At 38.5% G+C, this 27,091-nt stretch overlaps 2 protein-coding genes across 5 annotated transcripts in view; one reads left to right on the forward strand and one right to left on the reverse strand.

Annotated features, from left to right (window-relative positions):
* The window catches only part of THAP6 (THAP domain containing 6), a 19,611-nt gene extending 18,722 nt beyond the window's left edge, over positions 1-889 (reverse strand). Inside the window, exon 1 of one of the 4 annotated variants that reach the window (XM_049885990.1) lies at positions 801-889. The gene's annotated coding sequence lies outside the window, so the exon portion shown is untranslated. Of the gene's footprint in view, positions 1-258; positions 341-397; positions 475-800 lie in introns of those variants that run through there. The other 3 variants (XM_049885993.1, XM_049885992.1, XM_049885991.1) reach the window with 3 other exon arrangements.
* Positions 875-27,091, forward strand: part of RCHY1 (ring finger and CHY zinc finger domain containing 1) — a 27,843-nt gene continuing 1,626 nt past the window's right edge. Inside the window, exons 1-8 of the mRNA XM_049885989.1 lie at positions 875-1,131; positions 9,908-10,027; positions 10,274-10,389; positions 21,568-21,646; positions 24,035-24,079; positions 24,232-24,290; positions 24,379-24,405; positions 25,318-25,438. Coding sequence (XP_049741946.1) covers positions 1,042-1,131; positions 9,908-10,027; positions 10,274-10,389; positions 21,568-21,646; positions 24,035-24,079; positions 24,232-24,290; positions 24,379-24,405; positions 25,318-25,438 — 657 coding nt within the window. The 5' untranslated portion in view covers positions 875-1,041. The remainder of the gene's footprint in view (positions 1,132-9,907; positions 10,028-10,273; positions 10,390-21,567; positions 21,647-24,034; positions 24,080-24,231; positions 24,291-24,378; positions 24,406-25,317; positions 25,439-27,091) is intronic.

Genomic DNA, 27,091 nt, shown 5'->3' on the forward strand with positions numbered 1-27,091 from the left:
TAACTCATTAATAAGCAGAGTAACATTTAGCTATGTTCACTGAGGGGCCTGATTCAATTTTGTTGGGTTGTACACTTCCCTTTCACCGGTTCTTAAAGGCATCACGTTCCCTCCTGCTCTAAGAACTTGGCGCACACCTGGCATGCCACCTAACTCCTACCTTTCCTTCAGCTCTCAGCTCACGTCGCTTTCCCAGGGAAACCTTCCCCTACCCAGATTCAATTGACCCTCTCGAATACGCTCTCATAAAACACATACCTCTTCTTCCTAGCACTTCTCAAAATTGTAATCTTACATTTCTTTCATCTGAGTCTCTGATTAATGACTTTCCTCCCCCATCAGTCTGAGTTCCTTGAGGGCATGGTGGGGCGTGTTTTTTTTTTTTTTTTTTTCTCACTTTTTATCCCCAAGGCTTAGCTGGTGATTGACATCTAGTAAATGTAAATACATATTCCGAATGAAGAGCAAGTAAAGGGACGAGGTTCACTGTTCCCTGAGAGAATAGGTATTCCAGGAGCCGGCGAACGCCGCGGCCTTGATCAACAGCGCGCGCTCCCGGACTCGCTCGGAGCCCAGCCGCCAAGTCCAGCTCCGCCCTTTCTCCAGGCCCCCGTACGCCCGAAGGGTGACGGAGGGAGGGGCCGCCATGTCACAGGTGCAGATGCGACCGAAGAGGGTCCCTTCCTCAGGGGCCGCCAGGTGTCTCCGCGCCGCTGCGGTCCTCCTCGCTCCGAACCAGGCCCCGGGACTTGGGCCGGTAGCGATGGGGAAAAAAGAAGAAGTAACCTGATAATTATTACCGTTAGCAGAGGAGACAGCAAATAACGGCGACGACAGAGATTGCGTCTCCTCTCGCTTCCGCCCCGCCGCCCCGCGAACCGGAAATCCGGCTGCCCCCCCCCCCGGGTCACATGCCCACGTGCCATATTAGCTCCGGTGGCTGTTGCCGCGGGAGGGGGTGTGCTAGAGCGGCGGCGGCTCTCTGGGCGTGGCTTTCATTCTGGGGAAAGGGTCCGTGGAGTGTGAGGGGAGGCGGTGGAGATGGCGACTACGGCGCGGGAAGATGGCGCCTGCGGCCAAGAGCAAGTGCGGCGGGGCTGCGAACATTATGACAGAGGATGTCTCTTGAAGGTGACAGCTTCAGTGGGCTCTTTCATGAAGAGCTTCCGCCGAGCTGGGCTGGGGGCGGGGTGGGCCAGGTGGTTGCGCTTGGGTTTAAGTTTGAGGGTGGGCTGTTTGTCAGGACGCCTCCTCCACCTGGAACAGGGTTTTTGCTGTAGAAAACGTCTTTGGCAAGGCGACTATAGGCCCCATTTTGCCTCCCTGCTTTATATTTTGCAAGCAAAGTCCTTTTTTGCTTGGAAAGAGCCTGAGGGAACCCGAGACCTCAGTTGGGCTTTTTCGAATCCGCAGTCATCTCCAGGTGTATGATGAAATACTGGAAAGGGGGTGAACAAATGGAGAATCATACGATTTCAACTCTTGTAGAAAATAAGTTTTGCAAGCTGCTAGCCTCATTTCAGGCTCCGTGCGGATGCCTGAACCTGCCAAGGATAAAATAGGAACACAAGCATGTATGTGGCATTAACTAGGAAGTTAAGTATGGGAGAGCGCCTTGTATGCATAAGGAGGTGCATTTACTATTATTTTTGCCATTTTACCTTGAGAAAACTTCATAGTCAATCTAGAATTTTTAAAATTGGCATCCACTCAATTGAAGTTTCCTGATTTTTCTTGCGAGAACCAGTATAAAGATTTTGCTTGAAAGCTTTAGATTTGGAGTGTCAGCCCTACCCCAGGGCTTAGTTCTGCTCCTCAGTAGCCCTGCGGTTTTGAGCAGGCTACTGCCTGTATGTAAAGTAGGGATGATAGAAGTTCGTGCTTCGTGATAAAGGTATGAGGTTTAAATGCGAACTTGCATATATAGTGTTTGTTGTTGTGTGCTGTTGAGTTGATTCCTACTCATAGCGACCCTCTAGGGTGAATAGAACTGGCCCATAGTGTTACCGGAGTAAGTAAGGTTCATGCCTCTCACTGGTCAAGAATGAGCAGGTAAGGCACGTAGTTTTCCACAGGAGCAGAGCTTTATTGAAGAGGCTTGCAAGCGGAGACGAGGAGGGCCTAGGGCAACACTTATTACCCTCCTCTCACAGAACAAAAGACAGGCCTGAGTTTTTAAAGGTTCTTGGGCGGGAGAAGATTCCTGTTTACTCGTAGACACAGGCAGGGATATGTTAACTAAGGTGCGTGCACAGCAGCTTTCCAAGATGGCTCCTGTCCTGGAGACCTCTGGGATTCATAGCAGGAGTTCTTATGGGGTGTCATGCCTGCGCAGTCTCTCGCTTTCTTGGGTTTAATTCCCGCACTGGGGCTGTAGCCCCTCACTGCCCCTGGTGGAAGGTCACACAGCGGTCACAGATGGATGTTCTGCGCATGTCCCTGGGCCTAGTTTTCTCCAGCTGCTTCTGAAAGGCAACTTAAAAGAAGTTTGCAGGCTATTTTTAGATACCCTGCGCCATTGTCCTGGGGAATGGTTTTGTTCCTGCACCTTGGCCCATTTCTTGTTATTTTGTTTGCAGATTTGGGGGCCCCTCTGTTCCCTGGTGGCATAGTGGTTAAGTGCTACAGCTGCTAACCAAAAGGTCAGCAGTTCAATCCACCAGGTGCTTTTTGGAAACTCTATGGGGCAGTTCTACTCTGAGCTGTAGCGTTGCTATGAGTCAGAATCGACAACAACGGGTTTTCTGTTCTCTGTCTTACTAAGTCTCTGGGTTCCACACTCAACCCCCTATTACCTCCCTGATAGTATAGCCTATTTCTCTTTTACTTGCTTTTCCTCTAACCACACCAGTCTCTTCGCTGTTTCTTAAACAGGTATCCTCTGATCTCAGGGCCTTTGTTCCGTGTCTTAATAGGGTTTCCAAAGCTGTAATCTTTATAGAAACTGACCACCACATCTTTCTCCTTCGGAGTGGCTGGGGAGTTCAAATCACCGACCTTTCAGTTTGCAGCCAAGTATTTAATCGCTGCACCACCAGGGCTGCTTGTATAGTGTTTAGCAGAATGCATTCCCTGGAGTAAAAACCAAAACCAAACCTATTACTGTCCAGCTGATTCCAACTCATAGCGACCCTCTAGAACAGAGTAGAACTGCCCCATAGGGTTTCCAAGGCCGTAATCTTCACAGAAGCAGATTGTCGCATCTTTCTCCCCCATTGCTGGTGGGTTCGAACTACTGACCTTACGCTTAGCAGCCAAGTGCTTAACCATCATACCAACAAGCTTTTCCCCTGTAGTAAGTGAGTAGTAAACGTGGACTACAATCATCGTCATCGCCACCATGTTTCTTTTTTTTTAGCACCTCACTTCACCAATCATCCATTTTGGTCACAGACCAAACTCACTGGAAGGAAGTAGAGTCTCAGGCCTGTAAGGACAACCTGAAGCCTTTTTTGAAGGCCATGATTTGCTCCACTGTACTGGACGAAGCTCTTTCAGAGTTGGTCATTCAGCAAGTGTTGTGTGGGGAGATTTGGATGCTGTCTTTATGATTCCACTTTTACTAAGATGTTCTGTTATTATTTCAGACTTGAAGTTAAAAACTGAATTCAGCAGCCTGACCTTACACTCCCTCCCACCTAAGCCTTCCATTAGAAATTACACAATTAGATCTGTATTGCATAGCACTAAAATACTTGACTGACTCAGTGTCAAACGCTTTTTTGCCCTCGTCTGCTTTTTGCTTAAATATCAGAGGCCAAGTGAAGAGCTTCAAGGAGGAGTGATCAACTACATCAAATGCAGCTGTTTGAGTAAAGGAGAATGAAAAGTTAACTTTGAATTTGGCAAGGAGGAGGTCACTGGTGATATTGACAAGAGGTGTTTCGGTGAAGAGACAGGGCCTAATTGGAGTGGTTCAAGAGCAAATGGGAGGAATGGAACTGGTGATAGTGCTTTCAGACAATTCTTGGTGTTTTGCAGTAAAGGAGAGCAATAAAATGAGGTTTGGTTGCTGGGAGGTATGGGATCGTGGTTTTTTTTTTTTTTTTTTAAGATGGGAGATGTTGCACCATGGGTGTATACTTTTGGGGATGATCCTGTAAAGTGGGAACATTTTATAATGGAGGAGGGGAAGGGGAAAACTGTAACAGCACTGTCCTTGAGTAGCTGGAGTGGGGATGAAATCCAGTGCACAAGTGGAGGAGCTGACCTTAGAGTGAAGCATGGACTGTAGACTCTTTGTAACAAATGGGGAGGCAGAGAATGAAGTACATTTGCAAGCAGGTTTATAGAGTTTGTTAGGAGGGTATGTAGATGTTCTGTTTTGATTACTTCTATTTTCTTAGTAAAGTAAGAAGAAAGGTCATCAGTAGAGTGCAAGGAGGAGGGAAGAAGTGTTAGAAGTTTGAAAAGAGAGGAAAAGCTGTGATATAATCATGTGGTTCCTAGGTCCTGAGCTCTAGAAGAATAAGTGTATTCACTAGGCAAATATGGGAATTTCAGAACACTTAATTATACTCGCGAGAAATCTGTACATAGACCCAGAGGCAGTTGTTTGAACAGAGAAGGGGATACTGCATGGTTTAAAATAAGGAAAGGTATGCATTAGGATTGTGTCCTTTCACCATACTTATTCAGTCCATATGCTGAGCAAATAATCCGACAAGCTGGACTATATGAAGAAAAATGCGACATCAGGATTGGAGAAGACTCATTAACAATCTGTTAAGAAGCAGAAATGTCACTCTGAGGACTAAGGCGTGCTTAACACAAGTCATGGTATTTTAAGGAAGATTGAAGAAAATATTAATGCATTTGAATTATGATGGTGATGAATATTGAATATACCATGAACTGCCAGAAGAACAACAAAGCTGTCTTGGAAGAAGTACAGCCAGAATGCTCCTTAGAAGTAAGGATGGCAAGAGTTTGTCTCACATACTTTGGACATGTTATCAGGAGGGACCAGTCCCTGGAGAAGGACATCATGCTTGGTAAAGTAGAGGGTCAACGAAAAAGAGGAAGACCCTCAACAAAATGGGTTGGCACAGTGGCTGCCATAGGGGCTCAAACATAGTGAGAACTGTGAGGATGACTTAGGACTGGGCAGTGTTTCGTTCTGTTGTACATAGGATCGCTATGAATTGGAACCAACTCCACAGCCCCCAACAACAACATGACTTCAAAGTGAGACCAGTTAGTATGGAACTTTTTCTCTAAAACCATATTCAGCTGTTCCTGTATGGGTTAATATGAGAGAGATGAATTTAACCAAAACGGGGGTTGTGCTAGGTAAGTATGTATAGGGAAAAGGAATAAGGGAGTTAGGGTGCATGCCAACGAAGAATTGGAGTTAGGAAGATAGGAGGTAGTGGTTAGAGAATTTCATATTTGAAATTGAGATACAAGGAGAGTGCTGTTCTTGTTTTAGAGCAGCTAAAGTATGGTGAATGGACCCCTGGGGTTTCTAAGACCCTTTCAGGGGCACCACAAGATCAGAGTATTTTTGTACTAAGATATTATTTGTCTTTTTCAGTGTGTTGACATTTGCACTGATGGTGCAAAAGCAATGATGAGTAAAACTGCACTTTGCAAATCAAGGCAATAGCACTAAACTATTTATACCTGTAGTTAAATGTGAGTTTTACTTAATATCATTGATGAAGCAATAAAATTACTAATTTTATCAAATTTCATTGTCTGAATATGTCTTTTTAAAATTATTTGATGAACTGGGAAGTTTTCATCAAATACTTATGCAAACTGAAATATGATTGTTTTAAAGAAACTGCTTATGGAATTGAGTTGCAAGCTAAGCTAGTTACTTTCTCCAGTGAACGACATTTTTTTTTTTACGTGAAAGAACTATGATTATTCAGAATTAGGTAGTTAGCAACATTTTCTTGAAAAGGAAAGAAATGAGACTGTCACTTCAAGGGAAACAGTTGACAGTATTTGTTGCCAGTGATAAAATTTGAGCTTTTGCCTCAAATTTAGGATTTTGGAAAACTTACCCTAGTCACTTTGAGCTTGAAAACTTCCCAATACCTAAAAGCTTTTCTGATGAGATGGGTAGTGATATTAATGAATGTTATTTTTTGATATAATTTGTTAAAATATGTGAACATTTAAAAGATTCATATAACTCAGTGAACTGGTATTTTCCAAATGACTAATGCCAGGTGTGTTGCTGTGATGCTGGGAGCTATGCCACCAGTATTCAAATACCAGCAGGTTCACCCATGGCGGACAGGTTTCAGCTGAGCTTCCAGACTAAGACAGACAAGGAAGAAGGACCCAGCAGTCTACTTCTGAAAAGAATTAGCCAGTGAAAACCTTATGAATAGCAGTGGAACATTGTCTGATATAGTGTCGGATGATGAGCCCCTCAGGTTGGAAGGCACTCAAAGTACGACTGGGGAAGAGCTGCCTCCTCAAAGTAGAGTTGACCTTAATGACATAGATGGAGTCAAGCTTTCAGAACCTTCATTTGCTGATATGGCGTGACTCAAAATGAGAAGGAACAGCTGCAAACATCCATTAATAATCAGAACCTGGAATGTATGAAGTTTGAATTTAAGAAAATTGGAAATCGTCAAAACTGAAATGGAATGCATAACAATCAATATCCTCGGCATTAATGAACTGAAATGGACTGGTATTGGTCATTTTGAATTGGACAATGATGGTCTACTATTTGGGGAACGACAACTTGAAGAGGAATGGCATTGCATTCATCATTCATCGTCAGAAAGGACATTTCAAAATCTATCTTGAAGTACGACACTGTCAGTGATAGGATAATGTCCACATACCTACAAGGAAGACCAGTTAACACGACTGTTGTTCAAATTTATGAACTAACCACTAAGGCCAAAGATGAAGAAATTGAAGACTTTTACCAACTTCTGCAGTTTGAAATTTATCAAACATGCAATCAAGATGCATTGATAATTACTGGAAATTGGAATGCGAAAGTTGAAAACAAAGGAGGATTGGTAGTTAGAAAATACGGCTTTGGTGATAGAAATGATGCCAGAGATCAAATGACAGAATTTTGCAAGACTAACAGCTTCTTCATTGCAAATACGTTTTTTCACCAACAGGGGCATTAGGATTGGAGGAAGACTCATTAACGACCTGTGTTATGCAGATGACACAACCTTCCTTGCTGAAAGTGAAGAGGACTTGAAGCACTTACTGATGAAGATCAGAGACCACAGCCTTCAGTATGGATTGCACCTCAACATAAAGAAAACAAAAGTCCTTACAAGTGGGCCAGTAAACAACATGATAAATGGAGAGGATATTGAGGTTGTCAAGGATTTCATTTTACTTGGATCTACAGCAACACCCATGGAAACAGACGTTGAGAAATCAGAAGACGCATTGCATTGGGCAGATCGACTGCAAAAGATCTCTTTAGAGTGTTGAAAAGCAAGGATGTCACCTTGAGGACTAAGGTGTGCCTGATTCAAGCCATGGTGTTTTCAGTCGCCTCATATGCTCGTGAAAGCTGGACAGTGAATAAGGAAGATGGAAGAAGAATTGATGTCTTTGAATTGTGTTGGAGAAGAATGTTGAATATGCCATGGACTGTCAATGAACAAATCTGTCTTGGAAGAAGTACAGCCAGAATGCTCCTAAGAAGCAAGCAAGGATGGCGAGGCTTTGTCTCACATACTTTGGACATGTTATCAGGAGGAATCAGTCTCTGGAGAAGGACATCATGTTTGGTAAAGTAAAAGGTCAGTGAAAAAGGGTCTTCCTCAACAAGATGGATTGACACAGTGGCTGTAATAATGGGTTCAAGCATAGCAACAATTGTGAGGATGGCACAGGACTGGGCAGTGTTTCGTTGTTTTGTGCATTGGGTCACTATGAGTTGGAACTGAGCTGACAGCACCTAACAACAACGACAGCAATGCCTGGGTAAAAGAGTCATGCAAAGTACAGATACACCAGGAAATTTTAATGTAAAATAGGAAGAAAGTTCATTGATAGTATTTCAAATTGTTGCAAAACTTGTCGAGCTTTGGCCTAGTACCAGCGAAGAATATCCATAGCTATCTGAAAAGGTTTTTAAAAATACTCCTCCCTTTGCAGCCGTGTTTGTGGGAGGCCAGAGTTTCTTCACACACTTCAATTGAAACGACAAATAACTGATTGAATGTAGAAGAAGATATGAAAATCTAGCTGTTTTTTTTAAGTAGTTATTTTTCATTAAAATGTGTTATTTATGGGTTTGTTATTTCTATTTTAAACGGAAGTAATCTTTAAATTTTTTTTGTCAGTTTTAATTGATTATATGGTAAATATCAATAGATATAATCCACATAAACAAAAGCTCTGTGGGGTCCTTAATATTTTTTAAGAATGTAAATGGGTCCTGAGACCAAAACGTTTGAGAACCACTGTTCTTTGTATGTCTGTGAGAGTATGTGGTTGAGGAGCTTTGGACGACAAGGCCATTGGAAGGGAGAAATTCAAGGAACTGAGAGTTCAGGATATTGGGAGAATTATCAATGTGGATGTGCAGGTCACTAAGAATTAGGGTAGGAATAGTGTTAGGGGACCGGGAGCCAGTTAAATGTTAAAATCTTTAAGGAATGAACTATGTATGTTATGGTAAGTCAACAGCTTAGCAAGGCTTCAAAAATGGGTGGATATGCAAGCTCACAGTGTACTAGAAAGTACTGGGCAAGTAACCCCTTGATGCTAGTTAGGGTAAGGCTAAGTTGCTGTAAGGAGCCCTGATAGCTCAATGGTTAAGCGCTCTGTGGCTAACTGAAGGGTCGGCAGATCGAACCTTCCAGCGGCTGCACGGGAGAAGAAACCTGGTGATCTGGTCCTATAAAGATCACAGCCTAGGAGCCACTGTGGGGGCAGTTCTACTTTATCCTGTATAGTCCATACCAACCTGACAGCATACAACAGTTGCTTTAATAAAAAGAACCAACAATGTGGCTTAAAAAAAGTAGTTTATTTATTCACACTTAATTCTAAAATGAGCTATCCATAATGATGATGAGGCTTTGTTCCACACAGCCACTCCAGGGTTAAGTTTTTTCTATTGTATTATTTTGCTGTGTTTTAGGGTATGTGGGTATCTGCACCTGCATAGGGTATATGGTCCATCCAAGGTAGGTTGCTGCCATGTCCCGGTTTTATCTGATGGAAAGGAACATGGAGGAGGAGGCATGCCCAATTTCTTAATACTCAGGCTCAGAAGTGGCACTGATTTCATCTGCTTATGTTCTGTTGGTAAGAACTTGGTCATTTTGCCACAGCTCGCAGCAAGTGTGTCTGGGAACTGTAATGTAGCTGGGCATTCAGGTACCCAGGAAGGAGAGACTAGATTACAGTGGACAAGTGGCAGCCTTTGCCACTCTTGAAAGTAAGGATTATCTCTTACATCTATTGTATTTTGTATAGTATCAGACATACATTTATTGTATTTTGTATAGTATCAGACATATAGTTGATGATTAATAAATATTAGTGAACTAAAAAAAAAGCTTCATAATTTTTATGTTTAGGGGTTTAAGTATGTAAAGGAATTTATCTGGAAATGTCTAAGAAGAGTGCTCCTATCTGGCATTTAGGACTGAGAATGAGACTATGGTGTCGTGGGATTAGTTTTCAGGCTAGGGATTTCCATTCTTCATAATCCTTTTGTCTTTAAGGGTAAGGTTGTGTTCAACTTCATACTGATGTGTAGATGTTGAAGTAGTCACTGTATAAAATATGCCATGAAACATTGAAATGTTATGTTTTGGATCAGTTTCATTACTGAACCATGGGTTGTAATCTTTGACATTATTCCAGGAGGAGAAGGAAAAATTTTTCTTGTGGTATTACAAGCTTGTCTTCTCTCTCATAACCTTTTTTTTCTCCTGTGGATTAGGCACCTTGCTGTGACAAACTTTATACTTGCCGGCTGTGTCATGATAACAATGAAGATCATCAGCTAGACCGCTTTAAAGTAAAGGAAGTGCAGTGCATAAACTGTGAAAAAATTCAGCATGTAAGATTCTCTGACATTTCTATTTAATTCCTGTTTCTCTACTAAAGTGGTTAGAAAAAGAATTTAGTCTGTTGCAAAGAAGACGTCTTTAATTCTTAGAGTAAGCAATGTCTTTGATTTAGATGCTAAAACTTCTAAAAATAAAATGGCATGTACTTTAAAATAAATTCTGGATATTCAAATGTCAGTGCAAAATATTTGGGTGAATTTTTTTTCCAGTTTTTAATTACATGTGTCTTTTTGCAGGCCCAGCAGACTTGCGAAGAATGTAGCACATTGTTTGGAGAATATTATTGTAGTATATGCCATCTATTTGACAAAGACAAGAAGCAGTATCATTGCGAAAGCTGTGGAATTTGTAGGTACTGTATATAAACTGTTTTCTAATTCTAACGTATTTGTGCAAGAATAATTACAGAATCAGATTTATTGGGATTCAATTTACATTTAGTAAAATCCATTCATTTGTGTGTCCAGTTCAGTGAATTTTGATGACTATAAACAGCCATGTTACTACCATCATAATCAAGATATAGAACATTTCCGTCATCCTAAAAAGTTTCTTCATGTCCTTTTTTGCAGTAATCATTTAATTTGCACATGTTGTGTGCCTGTTTTTTATTTTAACTTTGAGATATGAGGTACACTTTCACAAAGCATTTTGTAGACAACTGAGGTGGAAAATTGGGATAGAGTTTTCCTTTTGAACAATTAGATTTTTTTTTAATTACCAGAAAATAGACTGATTTTATAAAATTGGAAAATACAGAAAAGTAGACAGAATAAAAATAAAACACAGTCCAGCCACTCATTGTCAAGCTACTGTTGACATGTTAGTGTGTAAGGAATATTTTTCTTTCTAAAAATTCACACGTATTTGGTATATACAAAAGCATATACGTAACATGTGTGTTATAAAGTGTAATAATACAAGGAACAAGTCACCCAGTTTAGCAAATAAAATGTTACTGATGTTGCTCATGCTCCTGGTGTTCCATATCAGTCCTTTCTCCTTGTCCCCCCCTCTGGAGATGACCACTGTCTTGAATTTGTTAAAATCGGTGTGTTGCTTTTCCTTTACATAGTTTTTTTTATTTTTTTTGTGCTTTAGGTGAAAGTTTACAGCTCAAGTAATTTCTCATACAAAAATTTATACACGTATTGTTATGTGACCATAGTTGCGATCCCTATAGTGTGACAGCACACTCCCCCTTTCCACTCCAGGTTTCCCATGTCCGTTCAGCCGGCTCCTATCCCTTTCTGCCTTCTTATCCCGCCTCCAGACAGAAGCTGCCCATTTAGTCTTGTGTATCTATTTGAACTGCCCATTTAGTCTTGTGTATCTACTTGAACTAAGAAGCATACTCTACACAAGTATCATTTTATGTTTATAGTCCAGTTGGCTTTGGGGATGGTTGTAGTTCTGGGTTAACAGAGAAACTGGAGGCCATGTCTTCTGCGGTTCCTCTAGTCTCAGTCAGACCATTAAGTCTGGTCTTTTTATGTGAATTTGAGTTCTGCACCACACATTTCTCCTGCTCCGTCAGGAACTCTTTGTTGTGTTCCCTGTTAGGGCGGTCAGGGTAGCCAGGCATCGTCTAGTTCTTCTGGTTTCAGGCTGATGGAGTCTCTGGTTTATGTGGCCCTTTTGTCTCTTGGGCTAATATTTTCCTTGTGTCTTTGGTGTTCTTCATTCTCCTTTGTTCCAGGTGGGTTGGGACCAATCGATGCATCTTGGATGGCCGCTTGCTGGCTTTTAAGACCCCAGACGCCACTCACCAAAGTGGGATGCAGAACATTTTCTTAATAAACTTTGTTATGGCAGTTGATCTAGATGTCGTCCGAAACCATAGTCCCCAGACCCTGCCCTGGTGTTCTGTCCCTTGAAGTATTTGGTCATGTTCAGGAAACTGCTTAACTTTTGGTTTAGTCCAGTTGTGCTGACTTCCCCTGTATTGTGTGTTGTCCTTCCCTTCACCTAAGATAATTCTTGTCTATTATCTAGTTAGTTAGTGAACTTCCCTCTCCTCTCCTCCCCACCCTCCTAACCATCAAAGAATGTTTTCTTCTGTGTTTAAACCTTAATTCTTGAGTTCTTATGATAATGGTCTCATACAATATTTGTCTTTTTTGCAACTGATTAATTTCACTCAGCACAACGGCTTCCAGATTCATACGTATTGTGAGATGTTTCAGGATTCATCATTGCTCTTTACCGTTGAGTAGCATTTTATTGTGTGTATATTCCATAATTTGTTTATCCATTCATCAGTTGATGGGCACCTGAGTTGTTTCCATCTTTTTGCTATTGTGAACAGTGCTGCAGTGAACACGAGTGTGCACATATCTCTTCCTGTGATGGCTCTTAATTCTCTAGGATATATTCCAAGGAGTGGGATTGGTGGATCGTATGGTACTTCTGTTTCTAGCTTTTTAAGGAAGTGGTAAATAGATTTCTGAAGTTATTGTACCATTTTACATTCCCACCAGCAGTGTATAAGTGTTCCACAACCTCTCCAACATTTATTATTTTGTGTTTTTTGGATTAATGCTAGCCTTGTTGGGGTGAGAGGAGATCTCATTGTAGTTTTGATTTGCATTTCTCTAATGGCTAATGATCATGAACATTTCCTCATGTATCTGTTAGCCACCTGAATGTCGTCTATGGTGAAGTGCCTGTTCATATCCTTTGCCCATCTTTTAGTTGGGTTATTTGTCTTTTTGTTGTTGCAGTTTTGCAGTATCTTGTAGATTTTAGAAATTAGACCCCGATGGGATATGCCATAGCCGAAGTTTTTTTTCCCAGCCTGTAGGTTATCTTTTTACTCTTTTGGTGAAGTCTTTGGATGAGCATAAGTATTTCATTTTTAGGAGCTCCCAGTTATCTAGTTTCTCGTCTGGTGTTTGTGCATTGTTAGTTGTGTGTATTCTGTTTATGCCATGTATTAAGGCTCCTAGCATTGTCCCTATCTTTTCTTCCTTGATCTTTATCATTTTAGATTTTGTATTTAGGTCTTTGATCCATTTTGAGTTAGTTTTTTGTCCATAGTGCAAGGTATGGTTCTTGTTTAATTTTTTTTGTAGGGATGAATATCCACTTATGCCAGTGCCATTTGTTAAAGAGACTGTCTTTTCCCCATTTAACTGACTTTGGGCCTTTGTCAAATATCAGTTGCTCATAGGTGGATGGATTTACATCTGGGTTCTCGGTTCTGTCCTATTGGTCTATTTATCTGTTGTTGTACCCGTACCAGGCTGTTTTGACTACTGTGGTGGTATAATAGGTTCTAAAATCAGGTAGTGTGGTGCTTCCCACTTTGTTCTTCTTCAGTAATGCTTTATTTATCCGGGGCCCCTTCCCGTTCCATATGAAGTTGGTGATTTGTTTCTCCATCTCATTAAAAGATGTCATTGGTATTTGGATCAGAATGATATATAGTTTGTTTTTAAGAAACAGTTAAAAAAACGTACCAAAAGGTGCAGAAATCATAAGCAAACAACTTTATGAACTTTAGCGAGTGAATACACCTTTGAAACCACCACCCAGATCAAGAAATAGAACATTCATAACACCTCATACCCTCTGTTATACCACCTCCAAGTCAATACACTCCCCCAAAGCTAACCACTAGTCTTTTTGAACTTTTTATAAATGGAACCATATGGTACATGCTCTTTTGTGTTTTGTTTTATATATTTTAAGGCACTGTCCTTAGATCCTATGTATTTATTTAGATTTGTTATTTTTTTCTTCTACAATTGACCCATTTATTGTTATATGATGTTCGTTTTTATCTTTAGTAATGCTTTGTACTCTGAAATCTGCTGTATCTTTAATCAACTTTCTTTTGATTACTTTTTGCATATATACTCTTTATTTATTCTTTTGTCTCTAAATGTTTTATATACTTATTTTAAGGCGTGTATCTTATAGAACAGCATATTGTTACATTGTATTTTTTATTCCAGTTTGGCAAAGACTATAGCTTTTAGTTGGAGTATTTAGTCCATTTGTTATTAACGTAATTATGATATATTTGTGTTTAAATCTACAATTTTAGTATTTTCTATTGCCTTAATATTTGTTTCTCTCCCCACTCCCTTTTGGATTAATCAGCTGTTTTTTTTTTTTTTTTTTTTTTTTTTTACAGTTTCTTCTCTTTTAGCTTGTTAGTTGTACATTCTTTCATTATTCTCTTAGTGGTTATTTTAGAAATTAAGCATACATCCTTGGCTTAGTGAGAAATATGTTTACAGCTTTTTGGACAACAGAAGATCCTTAAACACTAAGATGCCTTTATGCTATTGTTACCATGTACTTTTATCTATGTATATTTTAAGATTTTTAAGACATTGTTTTGTACAGTAAATATTCTTTTGGATTTACCCACATATTTATCACTTTTATTGCTCTTCATTCCTTTTTGCATCTTCATCTTTATCTTTGGGATTTTCTTTTTGAAGAAATCTCTTTACTTTTAGTGACAAGTTCAGTTTTTTTTTGTCTCTTTGAAAATGCCTTTGTTTTGCCTTCCTTTTTCAATGCTGTCTTTGCTGTGTATAGAATTCCAAGTTGACAGTTATTTTCTTTCAGCACTTTAAAGATATCATTTTGGTTACATGGTTTCTATTTAAAAGCCACCTGTCGGAAATATTATTGCTCTTTGAAGGTACTATGTCTTTTTTCCCCCTTGCTCTCTCTGCCTTTGAATATTTCTTTTTTTGTGTGAGGTTTTAGCAGTTTTCCCGAGATGTGTCCAGGTATATGTGTGATATTTATCTGGTTTGGAGTTTGTAGAGTTTCTCGAATTTGTGGCTTCATGTATTTTCTCAGTTTTGAAAATTTCTTGGTCAGTATCTCCTCAAATAATGTTTCTATACCATTCTCTCTCCTTTCTTTCTGGGGTTCCTGTTATAGACCCTTTTACTGTGTCCCATTTTTCTGGGTATCTCTCATATTTTTTGTGTTTTTTTCAGTGTTTCTCGTCTTTATTTTTCTTCATGCTTAAATTTGGATAGTTCCTATTGGTACATCTTCCAGGTCACTTATCCTCTGTTGTGCTGAACAATGGAACTAAAATAATTAAAGAATGTATAACTAACAAGCTTTATAGAGAAAAAAAAAAGCATCTGAAATAATTTACTATTAAACCTATAGAGTATTTTATTTCATTTTTTCTTTGGTTACAGAATTTTCACTTAATCTCTCATTCTCTCAATAGCTTCCTATTCTCAGAGGAAATTCTTTATCTTTCTATTTTCTTGAACATATTAATCACAAATATTTTAAAGGCTGTGTCTGATAACTCCAGCATCTTGATTACTCGGTGGGTCTGTTCTGTTATTGGTTTTTTCTCCCTTTGGTTCTGCCTTTTCGCATGCTTGATATTTTCTAAGTTGTTTACTGATGTCATAGAGTAACAACCCAAACCTTGTTTAAAGTAAAAATAAAGAGATTTATTGAAAGAAAAACCACCCAAGGTAGGGCACACTAGATCTTAAAAAGTAAAAACCAGCACTTTGGGGATGCACAATTCATGGGGATAGTTTTAGGCCTAAACCTGGAGTTTATGTTACAGTACTCTGATTGGTTGCTAAGCAGTTAAGGAAGTGGGAGGTGGGACATCTCAAAGTAGGGCTTTTGCTAGGATTGTTTGACAGAGCATATGTGGGCAAAGGGGATTGGGCACTGCTTAATTGTAGAGGTACGTAGAGACGGGGGTGGGGATGGTTAATGGTTGATTTTAGACGAGATCAGCTTCAGCTTGAAGTCCTTCAAAATGCAAAGATCGGCCATCTGGTTAGGGGGGAGTGAGTTAGAGCCTAGGTGTTTACAGAACAGATTTTCTGAAGGCAGATTGTTAAAATAACAGGCTAAAGGCAAAATCATTTTCTCAGAACAGTTTACACAAAGGGTTTTAATAGCTGTTTGAACAGTGGCCCTAGAGAGCATTGTGCCAATATTTCTTTGGCTTAATCACAGGAAAACTTTTCCTTAGCATGGTTAAGTCTGTACAAAGGTCAGCTGTTGCTAGGGCAAAAGCAGAACTTAACAAGCTCAAACCTCAAGCCAGTCATTTCAGATTCATCTAATTTTTAAATTTCCTTAAACATTCCCTCCTTTTGATCAAGGATACCAAGAGAAATTCTTTGATCCATTTATTGACCACCACTCTGAAAGGCTTTTTCTGCATGGACTTCAGGCATGTGACGATTTTGGATGACTGCTTGTTTATCAAGCCTTTAAGGCCCCAGATGCTACAAATGTAAAGAGGTAGCCAGCACCATCTGACATCTTTATTATGCCACAGCTTTAGCTTCATGCTTCTGTGGTTTCCTTACGTGAGGGCTGGTGTAGGGCAAGGCCACATCAGAGGAATAGTCTGGCTTCTGATGAAGACCTGCTTAAGGAGTAAGCTCGAGTTTGTCTGAAATATGATTACTTTTAATGTACATTTTTCTTTTCATAGACGTTAAATTGGTTTTTTGAGTTACAACATCGGATGTAATTTCAGACAACGTTTCATTGTTCTACTAATAATTACAACAACAAAAAGTATCATTAAACCAGTTAACAGCATTGATCTGATCCATGAGCCAATGTCTTTTGGCAACCAGCTGAAGATACCAAATCAGTAAGACCGGGAACCAGAATCTTCTATGTATAACCAAGTAGCTGTTTGATATACTGCTTCAATATCTTGTTCTACTTGGCCTGAGGTATTAATCCATATACAACAGGAGGTGTTAGTGATTGCACAAACCCTACCTTGTTGTGCTAGAATGAAAACTAGAGGTAGTCTGTTGTGTATAACTACTTTAGCTAGAGAATCTAAAGATCGTTGCAGGTTGGTCAGTCCATTGGCAATGTCACTGGTTATATTCTCCATGGTGGCAGAAACATTTCTGAGTGACCTTTCTAGTTCAGCTATCCCATAGGAAAAAAAAGAAAAACGGATCTATATCCTGTTCTAGGATTTAATCAAATAGGATTTCAGTACCCATAGGTGTCTGTTTTTTAATTTTGGTAAGCAACTTTAGGGAACTAGTCCAGTGTAAGCTTTCATTTTGTGAATGGAGGTCTAAAGGTACTCCAGGCTCATCATGTCCATCCACCTCGATAGGGTAATACTCATGTGTAGGGCTCATTACTTGGGTTTTTTTTTTAAAGTGGGATAATCTGATTCTTTTCAAAAAATACGTATCTATACAGAGTACAAATCGTATTATTTCCAGTATAATTGTACAGGAAGGGAATGTTTTGATTCGCTTGTTGAAGCAAATGTTCTGTTAAGGAATTGTTGCAAGTTGATAATCATCCCATTTTTGAAGGGTCCTAGAATCTAGTACAAAGGGTGTAGGGGATGAATCATTTTTTTTATGCAGTCAGGTAATTTCTTTGCTTGATAAAATCCCAAAGTATCTAGGGTATTCTCTGTTGGAGTGAATAGCTAATTTTGCAAACGTGAACACCTTTGTGTTTTGTAGAGGAAGCTCTCAAGTGTTTCATGACCTGGTTGAGTGTTATGGGTTGGGTTAAATTAAAGCATGGTACCCGAGGTTGAGCTTGAAATCCAGGAGGGTGCCATAGTCTTAACACGTATGGCTTATTAAGGGATGCTAATGGATCTGGATTTTGATGCCCAGATCATGGAGAGGGGTGACAGATCTGACATTTAGTCAAGTTTCTGGTGTTGGGTACTGCTTGGGATAACCTCACAAAAGCATTCTCATGCCATGCTTCAATGGAAATTGCAAGCATGAGAGAGAGAAACCTTAAGATAACCTTTATAGTGCAGAAAATCTACCCAAAAATTGTTTATAAGGGCATAAAGCATACAAATTATGGCAATAATGAAATAGGCTTCTTCAGTGATTGGCATGTAAGATGGTACAAGAACTGTCAGAAGGAGTAACAGAAAAATAGTTACAATTCTAATAGCAAATAGGTATAAAGATTTCTGTGTTGCACAGGGCATAGGGACTGAGAGATTAATAACCTTTTACTGGTCAATAAAAGCTAACTTACAGAGTAAAGTTACGTCAAAGGCTATAAATATTAGCCAAAGTGTAACAATTTCAAGAACTGACATAGAGATTACTGAGACCACCAAGAAATTTGTACTGCACAATTGTGCAGTACATGTGGGAGAAGGAAAATACTAAAAATTAAGAAAGTCCAGAAGGTCCAAATTTTGTAGTATCTTGCATAGATCTTTTTCTGCAATCTTGTATTCAGCCATCTACTTCCGGTGCAGTCATCTGCTTCTGGCCACTGTGGCAGTTGAATTTCATTTTGAGTTCCTCAGCTGGTTGGACAGTCCAGACAGAAGCTGTGGTCTTCTTTATTTGGGAGAGATGGATCTAAGTCTTAACTCCCTGTAATTTAATGGCGCAAGAATTAGTAAGAAGGATCAGGTAAGGTCCCTTCTGTCGAGGTTAGAGAGAATCTTTTAATTGGTGTCTTTTCCAGTAAAAACAACCTCCAGATTGAACATTAGGCAATGTAGATACTTGGTTCTTTAACTTGTGTAAAGTATTCTTTAAAATATTGGATCAAAGATTTACAATATTGAAACAGATCTGAATTAGATTTGATTCAGGGCAAGTTGTCCAGCAAGGGAAGATCATGGTCCATTCAGTAATAATCTCCTGAGGAATCACTTTGTGAAGTCCAAGTGGAGTAGTTTTTAAATTTAAAAGGACCAATGGTAACATTTTAGTCCAGGGCAACTGTAATAATTTAGAAAGTTTTTCTAGTTGAGTTTTTGTTATACAATTAATTCTTTCAACTAGACCAGAAGATTGGGGATTGTAAGGACAACAAAGTCTTTGAAAAATAGAGAAAATTGTGCATACATCCTTAATTATTTGACCAGTAAAATGGGTGCCTCGGTTACTACAGAGGATCCTTGGGACTCCCCAAGTGGGGGTGATAATTTCTAAGAGTTTCTTGTGCACAAATGGTGGCATTGGCTTGATGACCCAGGAAAGCTACCAGATGAGGAAATCTACAAATAATTACTAATACAAATTTGTAACCATTTGAGGGTAGAAGTTGGATAGCATCGATCTGCCATTCAAGCATTTGTTCTGAAGACTGAGGGACTCTCCTGGGAGGAGCTTTTGCCTGAATTACATTGAGAGCAAGTTGGACATTGGGAAGCCACTTGTTTGACAGTTTCATAAAAGTACCTTCACCAGCATTTTTTAATTTAATTCCTGTCATTTTATCTCTTCCCAAATGGGTATTCACATGTAATGTTTCCAGCACAGGGATTTGTAAAGATTTAGGGAGAACTAAGTTTTCATTAGGACCCATCCATATCCCAGAGGTGGAGTACTGGGAACATCTATCCTTTTTCCATTTTTTCAATCTCATTTGGTGGGGCTGATTTTTGATGTTCAAATAAGTCTAGAGAAGTTTTCTGCAAACAAATTGAATGGTGCTTTCATCATCTAAAATAGTACCCCAATGTGAGGGACCATGCCCGACTGTTAAAAGTTTGTGAGGACTGTTGACATGATGAAAGAAGGAGTGTGATCCTTAAAACTATGAGAAAGAACATGATCTACAGCAGTGGAAAAATCTTCCCACCAATAAGTTTCAACCCTTTGGGTTGGTAGGCCTGAATTTTAATTACAGTGATCTCAGAGAGGAGCCAAAGGGCTTCTAAGAGTTCTGCTACTAAGGGGCCATTTTTAATTTGAGTTCCAGACAAGATCAAGCGCCCTCTCTGTTTCCATAATATACACAAATCATGAACTACTCCAAATCCATACCTTGAGTCTGTAAAAATGCTTACTGACCATTCAGAAGCCAATTTGCCATCCCTTGCAAGTGTGATTGTTCAGCTTGTTAAGCTAAAGTGACTCAAAAGGCACCACTTTTAAGGACCTCGGTGGAGATGGTCAAGGCATATCCCCCCTGGTAATCAGAGCTGGTAGATTCAGGCTTTAAACATGACCCATCCACAAATAGACCTAAATCAGGATTTGATAACGACGTTTCTTGTAAATCTTGCCTAGGAGACAAAAGCTGTTCAGTAAGGTTTAAGCAATGATGGGGTAGCTGGTTGTTATCAGTAGGTAGAGGTAACAACGTAGCTGAATTCAGAGAGATTACAGTATGTAATCGAATATTAGAAGCAGCCAAAAGGAGAACTTCATAAGAAGTCAGTCTACTGGCTGAAAGGTGTTGAGTTAATGTTGAGTTTAGAATGGCTGACTTGCATGAGGAACAAAAACGTTGAGAAAATTCCCTGAAACTATACCTGCTGTGGTCTCAACTAGTCAGTGACTACTCTAAGGCAAGGGAGTGGCCCTTACCAAAAGGGTCTAACTGAATGCTATAATAACTAAGATTGTTGTTCTCTGTATGTTCGATTGAGGACTCCTAGAGCATTTCCAGAAGTCTTGTGGACAAAAAAGCAAAAAGTCCAAGTTGTAATAAGGAAACTCTAGGGCAGGAGTGTTAATTAATGCTTCTTTTAGTTGAGCGATGGTTTTTTGGCCATCTTTGGAAAGCTAGAAGGGGTCAGGCTTTGAACCCTAGATAATGGTAAAGAGGTTGAGCCAGCAAAGAAAAGTTAGGTTTTTAAGTTTGCAATAGCAGTAGAGTCCCAGAAATCCTTTTAACTGTTTCTTGGTAGTAGGGACAGGATAAGCCAAGATAGTTTCTTTTGGGGTCTATAGTGACCCCTTCTGCTGAAACAGTATGTCTTAAGTATTTAACAAGAAGTTGAGCTAACTAATTTTTCCTTGGAGGGTAGGCATGGTGTCCCATAAACTTTCAGGTATAGAGGAAAGGCATTCCGTAGAATTGGATAAAGTAGGGGAATGACTTTCTTGTAATGGCAAATGAAGATCAGATACCATGTTTAGTCAGAAGTGTCATATGACCATCAAATAATGATTCTTGTTTTTAAACAGTAAAAATATCAGAAGCCAAGTTGGGAAATGTTTAAGGGCAGCATTGTTGTAAACTCTTCACCCTTCCATAATAATTTTTAAGGAAATTGTCATTTGTATGAATTCTTATATTTTTATTAAAAGATTAGTATTTTTGTAGTTGCACCTTCTTGATAGTCTTCTAAAAAGTAATCAGCATGTGGTATAAAATTATGATACATCCATAACAAGTTATTCTATGCAACTGTTAAGAAGAATGAAGTGGTTCTATATGGACAGACAGAATAATCTTCAGAATACACTGTTAAGTATAAAATAAGTTACATAAGTGGAAGGAATTGATTTATGTCAAAAACAAAACAAAACCCAAAATTTGTGTGTGTTTGTGTGTGCACACAGCACACAACACATATAGGCAATTTTTTAGGAAAAAGGACTTGGGTAGATACCATTCTGTTTACAGTGGTTATATTTGGAGAGGAATGTTGAGGAGTTGGGAATTTACCCCATATTCTTATGTGTGTTTTGAATTTTTTTTGCAGTGAGACTAAATTTATGTATTATATAATGAACAAATTACCACTGTAGCAAAAAATAATTAATCTTTTGGCTTTCATATGTTTTGTTAGGATTGGTCCAAAGGAAGATTTTTTCCACTGTTTGAAATGTAACTTATGCCTAGCTATGAATCTCCAAGGAAAACACAAGGTATTTTATTCAGTTTGTATTATTTTTAAAGTATTACAGTGTTTTTGAAAACCAGCTTAAATCTTAAAATGTTTTGGAAGCATGCTAATTTTCAAATATTAACAAGTACAACTATGTCACCTTTTTTAAAGGTAGTATTAAAAAAAAAAACCTACTGCCATCAGATATTCTAAAATTTATGCCTCAGGATGTCTGATCTATGACTATTCCTTCACTATCATGGAAGAATACTTACATCAGTTACTAGCATAATGTTGGCAACTTCTAAGTTGGTTTATGGATTCTTATTGTTGGTACTGCTTTTAAGAATAACTTTAAAAATACATAGTACAGAAGAAGTACTGAGCAGTGTAGCCAGTTAGCACAACATTCTAAGAAGATTTAAAGTACTTTATATTTCCTTTTATAATTAAGACACATTTTAAACCTAAGCGTAGGAACTGTATGAATATCCCAGGTCCTTTACAATCCTTTTTCATTAAAAAAAAAAGAATAAAATATCAACTATGTAGTACTGATTTTACCTACTATAGAAATTTAGAGAACGGAGAGACCAGTGGGGGTTAGTCAGACTGAAGTGAAAATATTTGGGAAGAGAGAATAGTATAAGTAGTAGTATTGAGTGTGGGTGTTGAGAGAGAGACGTAGAAACACAAATGTTGATTGGAAAGAGAAGCATTTGAAATCATTTGCTTAGCACTAAAGCAGGCTCAATAGGAGATAAGCTATTGCAGAAATATAGATATTAGGTAGTAACTGGCCTAAGTAGTATACAGTATTTTTACACAAATAATGTATGCTTTAGATGTTTGCTAACTGCTTCCTCCCCCCATGAGGTATTTTTTTAGGTGCTGCTATGCCAATTTTTTTTTTTTTAATATATTGCTGTATAAAGAAATTACAAAAGCATGCTTACTAAAATACCTTGCATGGGGAGGGAGCGGTTGGCAAATAAACATGGAAGGTTTGTATGAAAATATGGTAGTTGTGAGGGAAATTGATTGATATGAGTAATGAATATAAAGGATATGGTAGCAAGGTATTATGGAAGAAGAATTGGCTGACTAACAATGACTCCCAAGGTTTTTAGCCCTGACTTAAGGTATTTGATTAATAGATTGTGAATTTGTTGGAGATAAAAGATTGAGTTTGGTTTTATAAACTTGAGTTTGGGATGATAGCAAGATACGCTAACGGAAATAGCCCTGAGCCAATAGCTTCTTAGAGATTACGTTTCTGTGGTTCTTTATGGTTACCAAAGCACGTGCACGCACGCACACACAAAACCAACGCATTTTGACCTTACCACAACATTGCCTTTTATCATCTTGAATATGCCATTGATTATCAGATGCATTGTGATTCCAGAGATGTTAAAATGTGTGCGTGGAAAGTGTCCCTTAGAATCAACAAAGTATGCATTAATTTTGTTTTATAAATAAGGAAAACAAGGTTGAAGAAATAACAGCTTGCCCAAGATGTTAAGGGTTAGTAAGTGGCACAGATGGGGTTACAATCCAGATTTTTAAACTTATTACTTTGAAGGTTTTTCCTCCATTGTGTTCTGTTGTCTTTAAAAAACTATATATATTTTTCTCTTTTCCCAGTTGTTTATCTTTTAATTTTTTTTATGAATGGTCCTGCCATCTACTCATGTGCTTACATTAAAAACCTGGAAGTCATTCATGACACTTTGCTGCCCCTTACCTCCCCATAGCTAATCAGACACCAGGTCTCATTCAGAACTTGGACTTGAGTCTATCTCTTGGAGCTCAAATTTAGCTCCATCTCTTATTAGTGTATAATTTTATAAGTTATTTAGCTTCTCTTGGCCCCAAAATACCTCATTTATAAAATAGGATAGTAATTGTACCTATTTCATTTAGGGTTCTGAGAATTGAGCTAAATTCAGGTTAATGGGCTATCATATGGTATGTAGTAAATCTTAATCTATATTTACTGTCTTTATTATTGTATTATTAAGTAGTTTGGCCTACTAATTTTGGGCAGTGGCTTTGGAGTAAAACACATGTAAGATTGAAAGATTCCAAACCTTATTACCTCTGGATCTTGAGTAAGTGTCTTGAGTCAGTTTCCTCATCTGTAAAATGGAAATAATTAATTTCAATACTTAAAATTTATTGAGCATTTTCATTGTTTCAGATAATGTGCCAAGCTTGAAATGGTTGTTATGAGAATTAAAAGAGTAATTATTAAAATTTTCTTATCTGTCTGACATGTTGGAAGCATGTATTAATGTTACTATTTTTAGTGAGCTGGTATTAGTGTTTCCTTTATTGTTAGCTTTTATTGTTAATACTGTTGTTACATCTGACATCTTCACTTGCTTATTAAGCTTTTGGTTATGTGAATTTCTCTTTTAAACAGTGTATTGAAAATGTCTCCCGGCAGAATTGTCCAATATGTCTGGAGGTAAGCTTAAAAACCAACTTTGTTTTTAAGTTTGTTGGTTTTTGCTTTGAAACTTCGTTGGTTTTTGCTTTGAAAGTCTTCCCTCTTGAATTTAAAATATTTGGATATTTATATAGCTTTTATATGAGCACTAACATTTATTTCCTTTATAGGATATTCACACATCTCGTGTTGTTGCTCATGTCTTGCCATGTGGACATCTTTTACACAGGTAAATACTTTTTTTTTTTCCTCAGTGATGTTTGAAGATGGTGAAGATAGTTTTTGCTCTACTAAAATGATGTTGTATTTTCTTTCAGAACATGCTATGAAGAAATGTTGAAAGAGTGAGTGCTTGGTGGGATTTTTAAAAAATTATAATTTTAAAATGCCTTTTTGTGGGTTGGGGAGATGTTACTTAATACTGCGTTGGGCATGACAGATACTTAATATTGAGACGGGAAGGGTAGATGGGTAGTATGAAACTGGGCAAAGCGTCTTGGGGGACGTAACTACACCTGTGTCCCCATGCATCTGTTACGCCTTATTTCATCTCTCAGTTTGAGACAGGAACCTCTTGTTTTCTGGCTGTACTTACCAGGGAGTATAGCCACTTTCAAAGACAGTCATAGTATTGTAATACTGGTGAGGAATGTTGCTCAAAATTCTTTTAAGACATCATACTGGCCCAGTATCATGACCTGCAAAGAAAACTAGTAAAGAGATTGTCTAAAGCTAGTAATTTACTGTGGGAGAAGAATGTTAAAATTCGAATAGTTAGAAAAGTGGAGACTCTGTAAATGTAAATTGGTTCTGCAAATTGATGAGTAGAAATTTTAGTTTAAGAGCCAGAAAAGAGAGGAACTTTTTCAGAATTTTTAGAAGGGAGAACTATCACCTGAATAATTTTTAGGGAATGCAGTCTTTTGCATGAATGTATTAAGAAATTGAAGTTGTGTAGCTAAGAAGCAGCTTTAAAAAAAAAATACATGTAACTATATTCTACAAAGAAAGTGAATTAATTCCTCTCCATTTTAGAGAACTAAGGAAAAAGGAATTGGTTTAAAATATACCATAAGATACAGGATTTTATTTAAAACCTTTACATTGTAAAGGTTTCCAAGTTCCTAATAGACTGTTTTGGAATATACAATAATGCCCTGCCTTGGGTGGTTTATATGCCAGGTAGTTTGCATTTCCTTATATCCCTGAGTTGATAGCAGTTAATGTTTGGAAAATAACTTTTCAATCTCTTCTAGAGGCTACAGATGCCCATTATGTATGCACTCGGCTTTAGACATGACGAGGTACTGGAGACAGCTGGATGATGAGGTAGCACAGACTCCTATGCCATCAGAGTATCAGAACATGACTGTGGATGTGAGTAGAACCGATATTTAAAAGTTCTCAGGTTTCTTGTCAATGTTCTTGTACATTTTTGCCCTTTTGCCCAAATTTTGTCTAAAAACCAGTGCTTTGACACAGATGTCAGTGTGATGATTAACGGGGAGGACAAAATAATCTTTAAAGTTCAGTTGCTTTGAGCTCTGACTGGAAAAAAAATCCTGGTAGTTTTGTATAGTTCTTCCCAACACTAGGTGGCAGGCAACAACTTTCTCCTGAACGGTTTACACATACTTGCCAGAGTCAGTAATGTAACTGATAGAGGTGGATCACTGGTCTGATGTCTTATTTTAATTTTAAACTTTATTTCAGGAAGAATATGGTTATTGATTTTTAAAGAAGATTACATTTTGGTTTTTAGTATTTATTACCCTTTTTATTATAACTTAGACCTTATTTGGTCTTTATTAGCCTGTAACCTAAGGAGCCCTGCTGGTGCAGTGGTTAAGCACTCAGCTGCTAACTGAAAGGCCCAAGGTTTGAACTCACCAGTTGCTCTGTGGGAGAAAAGACCTGACGATATGCTTTTGTAAAGATTACATCCCTGGGAACACTGTGGGGCAGTTCTACTCTGTCCTATAGGGTCTCTATGAGTCAGAATCAACTCAATGGCACGCAACAACAAAAACAACAACAGCCTGCAACCTAAAGTACAAAAAGTATTTCTGTGCCTTTTGTTCTTTTTTCCATTACTTAAGAGGTGCTGCTGTCTATTCTCAGCATAACATTGCATTATAGATCAGAATTGGAAAGCTAGATAGCTTTCTGGTGCTTTAACAATTTTGGACATACTGTGAATTTTCTGAACAACCTCAGTGTAATTTGAATATTTTTGCACATAGTACTTCTGCATGCAAGGATAAAAGCCACATGATGTCGTTAGGTGCCATTGAGTTGATTACAACTCATAGTGACCCCATGTGACGGAGTAGAACTGCCCCATAGTGTTTCCTAAGCTGTAATCTTTACGGAGGAGCCCTGGTGGTGCAGTGGTTAAGCACTCTCCTGCTAACTGAAAGGCCAGCAGTTTGAACCTACCTGCTCGCTCTGTGGGAGAAAGGTGTAGCAGTCTGTTTCCATAAAGATTTATAGCCTAGGAAACCCCAAGGTAAAGTTCTATTCTATCCTATAGGGTCGCTGTGAGTCAGAATCGACTTGATGGCAGTGGGTTTGGTTTGGTTGGAATCTTTATGGGAGCATAACCAGGTCTTTCTCCCATGGAGCTGCTGGGTGGGTTTGAACTGCTGAGCACTTACTGTTATGCCACCAGGACTCCTTAAGAACTATATATCAAAGCCAAATAAAAATTATTTTTTGTTTTATCTAAACTGGAACATTTCATAACTCATGTGGATAATTGAATTGTAAGTAAGGACAAAGAAAGATTGCTTTTGGAATACTGATAATCATGTGATGTTTTACGAGAGGCTAAAGTGTGCTGTGTTTCGTGTAGATAATTTTTTTTATAACAGTTCTATTAACATATATTTACATACCATGAAATTCCTGTATTTAGTGTGTGCAATTCTGTGGTTTTTACGTACATTCATAGTTTTGTACAAACATGACCACAATCAATTTTAGAACATTGTCAGCCCAAAAAGAAACCCCATATCCATGAGCATTCAC

This window comes from Elephas maximus, chromosome 5 (assembly GCF_024166365.1).
Source record: "Elephas maximus indicus isolate mEleMax1 chromosome 5, mEleMax1 primary haplotype, whole genome shotgun sequence".
NCBI classification, from domain to species: domain Eukaryota; kingdom Metazoa; phylum Chordata; class Mammalia; order Proboscidea; family Elephantidae; genus Elephas; species Elephas maximus.